Source organism: Manihot esculenta, chromosome 12 (genome assembly GCF_001659605.2).
Source record: "Manihot esculenta cultivar AM560-2 chromosome 12, M.esculenta_v8, whole genome shotgun sequence".
NCBI classification, from domain to species: domain Eukaryota; kingdom Viridiplantae; phylum Streptophyta; class Magnoliopsida; order Malpighiales; family Euphorbiaceae; genus Manihot; species Manihot esculenta.
Window position 1 is genome coordinate 30035763 of NC_035172.2, and position 11350 is coordinate 30047112.

Below are 11350 nucleotides of genomic sequence, written 5' to 3' on the forward strand. Positions count from 1 at the left end.
TTTTATCTTTTAGCTAATTTTATAGTATATCGCATGATTATATGGTATTTTTATTAGTGACATAATATAGAATTAGTGATTTTTAATAATTAAGTATAATTAGTGTAAGTTTTAAAAATACAGTATTAAATTAAGTATAATTAGTGTAAGTTTTAAAAATAGAATATTAAATTAATTATTTTTAAAATATAAAATATGATGGCAAAGAATAGTAAAATATAAAATTATTTTAGTGATGATTTTATATTACATTATGATGATGTTGCGATAATATGATTTAATAAAAATTTTAATAATTATATATAATTTTAAAGAATTTTTGGAAGCATCGAGCGCTGTCTCAAGCAGGTAAGGAGGTTCTCTTGAAAACAGTCCTCCAAGCTTTGCCGAACTATGTGATGAGCTTATTTTTACTTCCTCGGACTCTTTGTGATGATCTGCAGCGCATGATGACTAGATATTGGTGGAGTAAGGGGGCAGATCAAAATCGAGGTATTCACTGGCTGGGTTGGCACAAAATGGCAAAGCACAGATCTGATGGCGGGCTAGGGTTCAAAATTCTTCATAAGTTTAACTTGGCCATACTTAGGAAGCAGGGCTGGCACATTATCAACAGGCCTCAGTCCTTAGTGGCCCGTGTCCTTAAGGCCTGCTATTTTTCGACAAAGTCTTTCTTTGAAACTCCTTTGGAAAGTAACCCTAGCTTCTTATAGCGCAACATATGGGAAACTCGGGGTCTGATTCGAGCCGGAGCTTACTGGAGGATTGGGAATGGCCGGTCAGTTTCAGTCTGGGGGCAGCCTTTGTTGAGAGAGCTGCCTCTGGTTTCCACAACCCCTCATTCGAACTGTGCTGGAGTTGTTGTTTCAGATCTCATAATTAACCACAGATGGAATGAGAGTTTAATTGCACAAATGTTCAATGAAAGAGATAGAAGTTGTATTTTGAACATCCCTCTTAGTCTTTCATCGTGTTCTGATGCGTGGTGCTGGAAATTCGAGTCCAAAGGTCACTATTCGGTTAAGAGTGCATATAGGTTCCTGGTTGATGGCTTTCGACATAGGAAAGGGAGCGAGATATGGAAAAGTTCTGGAAAGCTAAAGTTCCCCCAAAAGTGCTTAATTTTTGCTGGCGGGCTCTAGTTAATGTTGTCTCTTGCCTCTCGTCGCTTCAGTCCAAGAGAGTCCCGGTTGATTCTTCATGCCCATTGTGTCATGCAGCCCCTGAGAATGTCTTGCATATTCTGATTCAGTGCCCTTTTGCCCGCAGCTGCTGGTTAAGCTCGCCGTGGGTTGGCCTGCGCCTTCTGCATCTTCTTTAAATGAGTGGTTTTCTTTAGCCTTGTCTTCTGCTTCTGTGGAAAATGCCTCTCTTATGCTAATGATCTTATGGGCTTTATGGCAAAACAGGAACAATGTTGTATGGAAGTGCCAGGGTCAGACTGCGAGTGGTGTGTTCTTCATGGCTCTGAATTTTTTGCAGCAATGGAAAGCAACCTGTGTCGTTTCCCCAGTAAGCACCATTATTGATTCGGCTCGCCTGGGCTGGTCTCCTCCGCCGCACGGTTGGATCAAGGCGAACATTGACGCCTCTTTAAGCTTGCAACGAGGTTCGGTAGGTTTCGGTTGTGTAATCAGGAATGATGATAGGAGTTTTGTGGCTGTTAGAGCAGACTCTTTTTATAGCCAAATGGATGCAAAGTGTGCCGAAGCTATGACATTTCGGAAAGTATTGAGCTGGATTAAAGAGTGTGGATGGGATCGAGTCCTTTTTGAATTGGATGCTCAGGTACTTGTGATATCAGTTAATTGTGCTTTGTTGGATGATTTATCGTCTTTTGGCCTTTTGGTTCAAGATTGCAAACTGCTTCTATCTAGTTATGAGGAAGCAAAGTGTGTTTTTGTTTATAGATCTGCGAATGATGTTACTCATGTTCCAGCAACATCGGCTCATTCTGAGTCAGGTCAAGGAGTTTTGAGTTGATGTCCCTCTTCCTCACATTGTTTCTATGTTCTCTTTGAATTAATGAAATTTTCTTGTCTTTTCAAAAAAAAAATTAAAAATACAGATTTAAATTAATTATTTTTAAATTATTGAATAGAATTATAAAAAATTATAAAATATAAAATTTATTTGACAATTAACTCAACAATAAAAGTAGAGGATGTGGAGCATTAATTTGTTACTAAATTTTTTAAAAAAGAAAAAAAAAAGAAAAAGTCAATTTTTATTGGTGACATGAAATATGAAATGTGGTGGCTTCAGGAGGCGAAGAGGAGCCGACTAAAGAGAAAACTCTCCAATAGAGGAGACAAAAGAGAACTGACACATCACAGCAATAACAGACTTCATACACTATACTAATTTAAAAAAAAAATTGTTTAACATATTTCATTTCTCCTTGTTTATAAAGTAAAACAAAATACACTTGTAAAATATTTATTATTAGGTACAATTTAAAAAAAAAAAAATTAACATAAGTATATCAAAGAATGAACTGATGAAGTGTATATATGGGATGAATTGAAGGAGCAGTTTGAAGATGGCAACTGAACAACATGAGAGGATTGATGGCTATAGTTACTGGTGGGTGCCAGTAATAACCTTGTGTCCTTCACCAGGACTGGGACCCGAGTTCTTGATTCCTCCAAGGGTCTGGCTGTGTCCTACACCAGGACTCGGCCCAGACTCCTTGATTTCTCCAAGAGATAAACCATCCAAGAAGCCCTTGATCACTCTACTAGCAGCAGAATCTCTTGTCTTCAAAGGACGTGCTTGGGACTCGATGATAACGAAATTTATCAGCACAAGAATCAGAAAGAAACTCATAGATTTCCTGAGAAAAGCTGCCATGGAAAAGGAATTAAAAGAAGAGAGCAGATCGAGAGATGAAAGAAACCTAGCTGGGTTGGATTTAGACCAGATTATGCATGAAATCGTGATGTTGGTTAGCGATATTTATATACGTAAAGGGTTCAACCATTCAAATGGGTGCTGTGTCCAGGAACCAACCAGGGAGGTTCTTGGCTCGGAGAAGAAGAAAAGTTGGAAAAAAAGAAATCAACGACGAGAAAAAGGAAACTGGGAAAGGAAATTGAAAGTCCAAATTGGGAGGTGTAGAAAGGAGTTAATTGAAAACAATTATATATTTAAAAGAATCCATAGTATAAATTCAAGGGTTGATATGTTTGATCGCCGGGCAGCCTCAGTCATGGCCTCGTGGGATATTAGTATCTTACTGGGAATTGAGACCAAAGACTATAGATTGCAATTAATGTTTGAATTCCACTGATTTAGAGATGAGAATTGACTGGAATTAATTATATATATAGTAAGAGTAGCATGCAAGACTTGTCAACTTTCAATTGGTTACGTTAGTAAGTCTGAATCATATGGCCTGACCACTCATGGTCTGGTGGGAATGTCAGATCTTATTCAGCAATGTTAGTTGTTTTAATAATTTATACCTGTTCTGATAATAGTTTGAAATAATTTTTATAATTTATAATTTAATTTTTAAATATTAGTATTTTAATCAAATTAAATTAATAAAAATTATATTTAAAATTATTATTGAATAAAGGAAATAAATTTTTATTCAGAGTTTTATTTCTCCACTAAAAAAACTCTAAATCAGATGTTAGAGGAAGCAAAGTCAAAATCTAGCATTCACAATGTGTATACATACAAGTCTTAGCCAAAGCCGTGACTTATGATGGCCAAGTTTTTGTTATTTTTTTTCTCATTTTAAAGGTAAATTTTTTGTTTCTTTTTAAAGGACGGCTGACTCACAGCATGAGCGAACGGTGTTTGGTTAAAAATATAAAAAATTAATTAAATTAAATTAAATTAATTTAAAAATTTAGATCGATTTTTTTATATATTTTAATTTAATTTAATTTTTAATTTTAAAAATTTTAATTATTTTTTTTTATTAAAAAAATTGAAAAAAATCAAACCGTACCGATTAATAATAATAGTATATTATTTTTAATAATATAAAGAGATTAAATTATATTAAAATTAAAATATTTTAATTAAATTTTAAAATATTAAAAATAAAGCGTAAAAAATAAAAAAATTATTAAAAATTCAAACCGATAAAATTAAATTGAATCTAATTGAAATCAGATCGATTCGATTTAATTTTTGATCAAAATCAATTTGGTTTAATTTTCATAAATATCAAAATTTTAATTTTTAATTTATTCGATTTAATTTGATTTTGAAACGAACCGACCGATTGCTAACCCCTAATCACGCATCATTTCATTTCAATTTAACTATTAATTATTTTTTTAGTAAACTAAACTAAAATTATTAAAGTTAAATTTAAACTTAGAATCAATGATTAATTTGGTTGAGTTCAATTAATTTTAAATTTGTAATGATTTACTTGATTGAGGAATTTTTAGAAGAGAATTTTAAAAGAAAGAAAAAGAAATGTATATTTTAATCGTTGTGCATGAAAGTTTAGAGCGAAAAGGCTATTCCCAAAAGAGCATATCATAAATGATCAGAAGTAGTTTATATTATAATTAATTAGGAAATAATTGGACACAAAAGCGAAGAGAAGTTTCTGAAGGTTATGATGAATGTTAGCTTTACAATAATATAAACTCGATTTATTATAAATTTAAAATATAAAAAAATATTTATATATTTTTAATTTACAGTGAATCGAATTGAAATTTAGTCTAGAATATATTAAATATATAATTTATTAAAATTTTATTTTATTTATTATTTTTAGTGGTTAAATAAAAATTATAAAGAAATGGATTAGTGGGAATTAAATAAATGATGATAAGGTAATAATAGCCGCCTAATGGGAGGATGTCGAGGTATTCATAGAGTATTATTTTATTGGGAATTAGTGTTTCAGTTGAAATGACTTATTAGTCATAATTAAAGTTAGCTTTTTTATTTGGAGTATTATTCTATTCACGCTGCGTTCGGCGGGTCATGCGACCAAATTTTAGCATTCGCCTGAATTTATACGGCAATTAAATTAAGCCCTTTCAAGCTAAAAGTCAAGAGAATCTCATAACAATCTCCAGATTAAATATAATGATATTAGCATACGTTTTCACAAGCCAACTGAGAAAACATCAAGTATAATAACCCTACATTGCTTATTAGTCATCAAAGATTTAAAAAACTAAAAAAGCGGGAGAACCAGCGATCGTAAGCTGATGAAGTTCCGCTGTCTTTAGGTGGCGGAACTTTGTCTATTTGGTTGTGTTTCCTCGTAAATAGTTTGTTTATTGGCTATGAAAAGTTTTTTTTTCTTTTTTACTTATTTGATGCTTTTGTGGTTTTCATATATAATTTTTATGGAATTTTGTTTTTCCCCTCTGCTGTGTCAGGCATCATCGAAAGCTTGCGGATCGATGATTTTTGGTGTCTAAATATGACTGGCTCCTCAAAGTAGTTCAATGGATTTTACATACTAAAAACGCTATGGGCTGATTTTATCTTTGATTGTGGTTGCTGATAGTGAGTTTGAAACTTTGGTTAGTTTTTTTGAGTAGTGTATGTGGTGGCGATGGAATGCTGGATCTATTTACGAAGTTTAGTTTCTTTAGGTTTATTCGATTTTGTCTTTTGTTTGTGTTGCTTCTTAAGCTTTCATTGGTGTCTATCTTCGCTGCTGTTTAGTTTTTTTTAAATGCCGTTGTTGGTGATCAATGGCAATTTGAATGAGTCGGTACTGCCAAGTGTCTTGGATTTCGGTTTGGCCGGATTCATTCTTTAGGTTGGACTTTTGCTCATTTTAGTTGAGTTTTGATATGTTTTTCTGAATTTTTTCCCCTCTTCTACTATACTTTAATCTGATGAGCTTTTAATACAATGAATTAATTGCATGATTATATATATATATTTATTTATTTTGATAACATAAGTAATGACAGTTGAGATTGTGGCACGTGTACGCGTGATTTGAAAGAGACGAATTAACCTTTTTACTTGGTTTGATCGAGCCAAAGAAAAACCGACCTACAAGGATCGAAGATATATATATATATTTTGATTTTTTATTTTTAAACATATATATATATATATTGATAACATATAAAAAGTAATAACAGTTGAGATATTGTGACACGTATACGCGTGATTTGAAAAAGACGAATTAATCTTTCCATTTAGTCTGACCAGGCCGAAAAAAGACCGACCTACAAGGGATCGAAGATCAGGCCATTAGCACCCCTGACCTCCCTAATACCCGAAATGAACAGGGCGACTTCTTCGGTGCTCGTACCACACTCTAGAAATAAATATAAAGACCACCAGTCCCAATGAAGGTCATACAGACCGAGCACAACCTGATGAAACCAGAGCAAGTCAACCGACCTCCACACTATAGTCGGCCCCCCACTAGCCCACTCCGAAATATTAAATGCGCGTGCAGAAAGGCTATCCAGCCACCTAACACACCTGCCAAAAGGTATGGGCTCAACAACTCAGTATTGATCAGTCATTTATTAACCGTCTGACATACCTGCCGCACCATGCCACCATCCAATCTGATGGGATATAAAGTAAGAAATCAGAATATAAATATCCAAAAACCCACCTTGCCGAAAAGAAGGAGGTAGGATTAGAGAGACAACTCTCTCCTCTCTCAAGCTCCAGTAGATTGACTCTTCCTAAAACAAAAAGGTTCTTTGAAAGTGGAGACCCCTCTCTAATACATCAACTGAGGAACCCCGCCGGATAGAGGTTCTCCCTTCTCTAAAAACAAAGGTCCTCTGGAGATTTCTTAAAGATATTTTACTATTTTATTTTCCTCTATTTTCTCTTTATATTAACAAACTTCAAATAATACTTTATCTAATTTGAGCATCGGAGGGTCTCCACTGGGGGCATCTCCGGTGGACCCTTAACCATCTTTTCTATCTTACAGATTTCCTCCCCCAACATTAAGTATGGAAGGGCCAACAAAATCAATCTTGGATCAACAGTCAACCCGTTGGATCGAATCGCTGCCAGGTATTCACATCTAAACACCCCCTTGGGATCTCGCTTTATTAAATGGCACCGACTGTGGAAAACAAAGGAGACTATCTTGTCGCGGAGTTTTCAACTCAAACCTATTGAGATCTACATGGCAAACCAAGAAAAGCTAAATAACTGAACAACAAGAAAGACGAAAAGAAAGAGAGAGGGTGAAAAGACTCAAGAATTACCAGTTGCATCTAAAAGCCACACGATGAAAAATCAAATAGAAAAAGATGTTGATGCGAGGAGAAAGAGCAACCATGGAAAAGGAGTGACATGCACAAATTACCCAATTTGTACAGTTATTTTCTTTAACTCAAAGTATTTTCGTTATTATGAACTAGTCAAAAAATTTGTAATCTTAGATAAAAAGCTTTGTGTATGTGAATCCTAATATGATAAGTATATTAAAGGAGCTTAAAAGCTCTCATCTATGATTAATTTCAGCATAAATCCATTAAGAAAAAGATTATCTATTTAAAGCGTGTTGCATTATGTTTTAGAAGGTGTGAAGTAATTTATGCATGAGATATCAAATGAAATTATATGGTTGCACAAAATTAATTTTTATAATCAATCAAACCATGAATATGAAATATCTTGCTATTCAAATTAATAACGGGCATTCTCGTTATATACATTTTGTGAAAGTTTTTATTTTTCAAAAAAAATCAAAAGCAAGAGAAAGACTAAAGAATTGAGGCCAACAACCTAAAAATCACCCAAAGCAAAAATGCTAAGGATCAAACCCAGGACTAAAAAAGCCTAGAAATCGACTAGCAAACCAAGGAGCTGGTCAAAGTTAAAAAGTCAGAAGGACAAAATACAACTAAGTACATTGTACGCTCAATGTTCATTAAAAAATATTACTCAGCTAACAGGGAGTGTTCTCATACATATATATATGCACAGTCATTATTTTGCAGATAAATTCTAGAAGTAAAAGAAAGGCTAATAAGTCCAAAATCGCCAGTAAGGCCACAAGTCTGAATCTTCAAAATCACTAGTAAAGCCACGAGCTTAAATCTCAAAAATCGCTAGTAAGGCCATGAGACTGAATCTCGAAAATCACCAGTAAGGCCATGAGTCTGAATCTCTAAAATCGCTAGTAAGGCTACAAGCCTGAATTTCGAAAATCTCCAGAAAGGCCACGAGTCTAAAATTTTGAAATCTCCAGTAAGGTCATGAGCCCTAATCTGGGAAATCACTGGTAAGGCCACGAGACTGAATCTTGAAAATCACCAGTAAGGTTACGAGACTGAATCTCGAAAACACCAAGAAAGGCCAAAAGCTCGAATCATGCAGCTAAGTATCTTATACGATGCAATGTTCATTAATGTTATTCAATTGACAATAGACATTCTCGTTGCGTATATACTTTGTGCAATTTTCTATCTTAGGTAGATAAATTTTTAAAAATAAAGCAAGGCTATGAGCCTAAGTCATGAAATCGCCAGTAAGGTTGCGAGCTTGAATTGTCGCCAAAGAAGTCCAAAAGCAAAATTAGAGCTAAGCGCCCAGAAGGAATATAAAAGCAAAAATGCTAGGATAACAATTAGGGCTAAATGCCCGGCAAAATGAAAAAGCGAAAGCTCGAAAACACTTTGACGACAGAAGAGCCAGGAAGAGAAATTAGGGGTAAGAACCCGAAAGCATAATTAGGGTTAAATGCCTAGCAAAATGAAAGAGCGAAAGCTTGGAAACACGATCAGGGCAAAAACGCTCGAAAGCGAAATCAAGGCTAAGAGACCGGGAGCACAATTAAGGCTAAGCGCCCAGAAGGAATATAAGAGCAAAAATGCTCGGATAAAAATCAGGGCTAATAGCCCAGAATCAAAGTCAAAGCTAAGTGCTTAGAAAGAATATAGGAGCAAAAATGCTCAAATAAAAATTAGGGCTGATAGCCCAGAATCGAAGTCAGGACTAAGCAACCAAAAGTAATATAAGAGCAAAAATGCTCAAGTATAAATCAGGGCTAAATACCCAGAAAAAATAAGAGTGAAAATGCTCATAAATACGATAAGTGCAAAAGAGTCCATAAGTGAAATAAGGGCTAAGAGCCCGGGAGCACAATAAGGGCTAAGTGCCCAGAAGGAATATAAGAGCAAAAATGCTCGGATACAAATCAGGGCTAAATACCCAGAAAAAATAAAAGAGAAAAAAATGCATAGAAACACGATAAGGGCAAAAGAGCCCAGAAGCAGAAGGAATATAAGAGCAAAAATGCTCGGATAAAAATCAGGGCTAATAATCCGGAATCTAAGTCAAAACTAAGCGCCTAGAAAGAATATAGGAGTAAAAATGCTCAGATAAAAATCAAGGCTGATAGCCTAGAATTGAAGTCAGGTTTAAGCACTCATAATGAATATAAGAGCAAAAATGCTCGGATAGAAATCAGGGCTAAATGCCCAGCAAAATAAAAGAGCAAAAGTTTGAAAATATGCTGAGGGCAAAGAGCCCGAAGGTGAAAATTAGGGCTAAGAGCTTGAAAGCATAATTAGCGCTAAGTACTTAGGAAAAATAAAAGAGCAAAAATGCTTAGAAATACGATAAGGGTAAAAGAGCCTGAAAGTGAAATCAAAGCTAAGAGCTTGAAAACAAACTTAAGGCTAATAGCCCAGAGCTTAGGTCAGAGCTAAAGGCTCGGCAGAAATAAAAGATTAAAAATGCACAAAAGGATTCTAAAGGTAGAAGAGCCCGAAAATAAAAATTCAGGGCTGTGAGTCCGGACTAAAATGGAGAGCCAAAAAAGCTCGAACAAAATAAAATTGGGACTAAGAGCTCGAAGAATATAAAAAGAAAAGACACTCAAATAAAAATCAAAACAATAAAAACTCAAAAGACGCTTAGTGCTAAAAGCCCGAAATAATGCGAAGAGCTAAAGAGCTCAGACATAAAAATACTCAGGTCTATGAGAGCACAAACGAAAATCAGAGCAAAAAGCCCTGTAAAAAGCTGAATCGATTGTAGAAAATACTTGGGAATAAAAACTCTGAAGACAATGTAAGTACTAAAAGCTCAAAAAACAAGCCTAGGAGGTCTTTTCTAAAAAGAATACAAGTTGATGCTAAGAGAAAAAGTGAAATATACCACGACCGTTCAAAATTCTTAAAACATAGACTAAAGGTCCCATACAACAACTTACAAGAGTTTTCATTACAACCTTTATCAAACAGTTTGCTTATTATCTCTTCCGTTTATATGAATCTAAAATCATTATCTCGACATGCCATTAGAGCTAAGTCAAAATGTAAATGTCTTGCCGGCCTAATGAGATATTAAGATTCCATATAAATGACAAGACTGATTATGCCCCTATTCCCGTTAAGAAAAATCCAAACAAAAGAGCGAAAAAACGAAGAAACAGTTCTCATTAATAGAAGATGTATTTCAAAAATTAAAAGACATAAAAGAAAGGCAAAAAACAAGCTTGCGGTGTATCCACAAATCAGAAAATATTCTTAAATTTCTCCGGAAGAAGCTAGTTTACCAGCCATGTCAAGCTCAACCTCGGAGATGGCAAGATAGCACGAGCAGCCTCGACAGTCGGGTCTGCAGAAATAACATCTTTTGAGGGAGAAACTTAGGTATTTATGACCTCTGGAACAAGGGGATTAACAATTATCTGACCAACTGGATCATTATCTTTCCCTAAGACACTTCAAGAACAGATAGTAAGAGCTTTAGAAGCCAAGGTCTTTGAGGCAGGGATCTTAGCAGGTTTCTTAATTGACAAGTCATTAGGACCATACTGTAGATCTTCACCATCAGAACCACACTCAGCCAGTCGAAGAGAACTAAGAGGCTTGTTCAGCTCATTACGACTGGCCTTCAGCCCTAAATTATAGCCGCTAGCATAAAAATGCGTAGCAGAGTTGAGAATCTTGGACTGGTGCTCATCAAACTGTAAATACTTTCGATACATGGTCCAAACGATGCCCTTATTTTTCCTATGCATATCCACTATCACCACTTCATATGCTTTACAATGGGCAAAGAGCTCGGTTACCTCCAGTTTGTACTGATTCTTCACAGCTTCACTAGCGTGAGCATCCTCTTGAGACTTCTCTAAGTGATGACAAGCTTGTTTCAAATCTTCTGGCATCTTTAAAAGCTTACCATCAAGTTGAGAAGTACGCAAAAGAAAGCCCTTAACCTTCAACTCTGCATTAGCCTAAACCTGAGACAACCGAGCTGTCACCTCAGACCACTCCTTAATCAATTGACTCTCTAGTTAGGCAACACAATCATTCTGGAAACGACTCTACTCAAGTAGCTCATTCAATCTCCTCACCTCTGCCTCATGGTCCTTCTTCAAGGCAACAATGCGGGCAGCGTCCTCACG

At 35.1% G+C, this 11350-nt stretch overlaps 1 protein-coding gene across 1 annotated transcript; it reads left to right on the plus strand.

Annotated features, from left to right (window-relative positions):
- The first annotated feature begins 721 nt into the window (after window positions 1-721).
- LOC122721302 lies at window positions 722-1983 on the plus strand. Its single transcript, XM_043948497.1, has 2 exons — window positions 722-778; window positions 1270-1983. The coding sequence occupies exons 1-2, from the start codon at window positions 722-724 to the stop codon at window positions 1981-1983; spliced, it is 771 nt and encodes a 256-aa protein (XP_043804432.1).
- Window positions 1984-11350: the final 9367 nt, after the last annotated feature.

Coding starts and splice junctions, on each gene's coding strand:
- LOC122721302 (XM_043948497.1), top strand. CDS start 722: ATGGGAAACTCGGGGTCTGATTCGAGCCGGAGCTTACTGGAGGATTGG. Junction 779..1,269: donor TGGAGGATTGGGAATGGCCG/GTCAGTTTCAGT, acceptor TTTTGCCCGCAG/CTGCTGGTTAAGCTCGCCGT.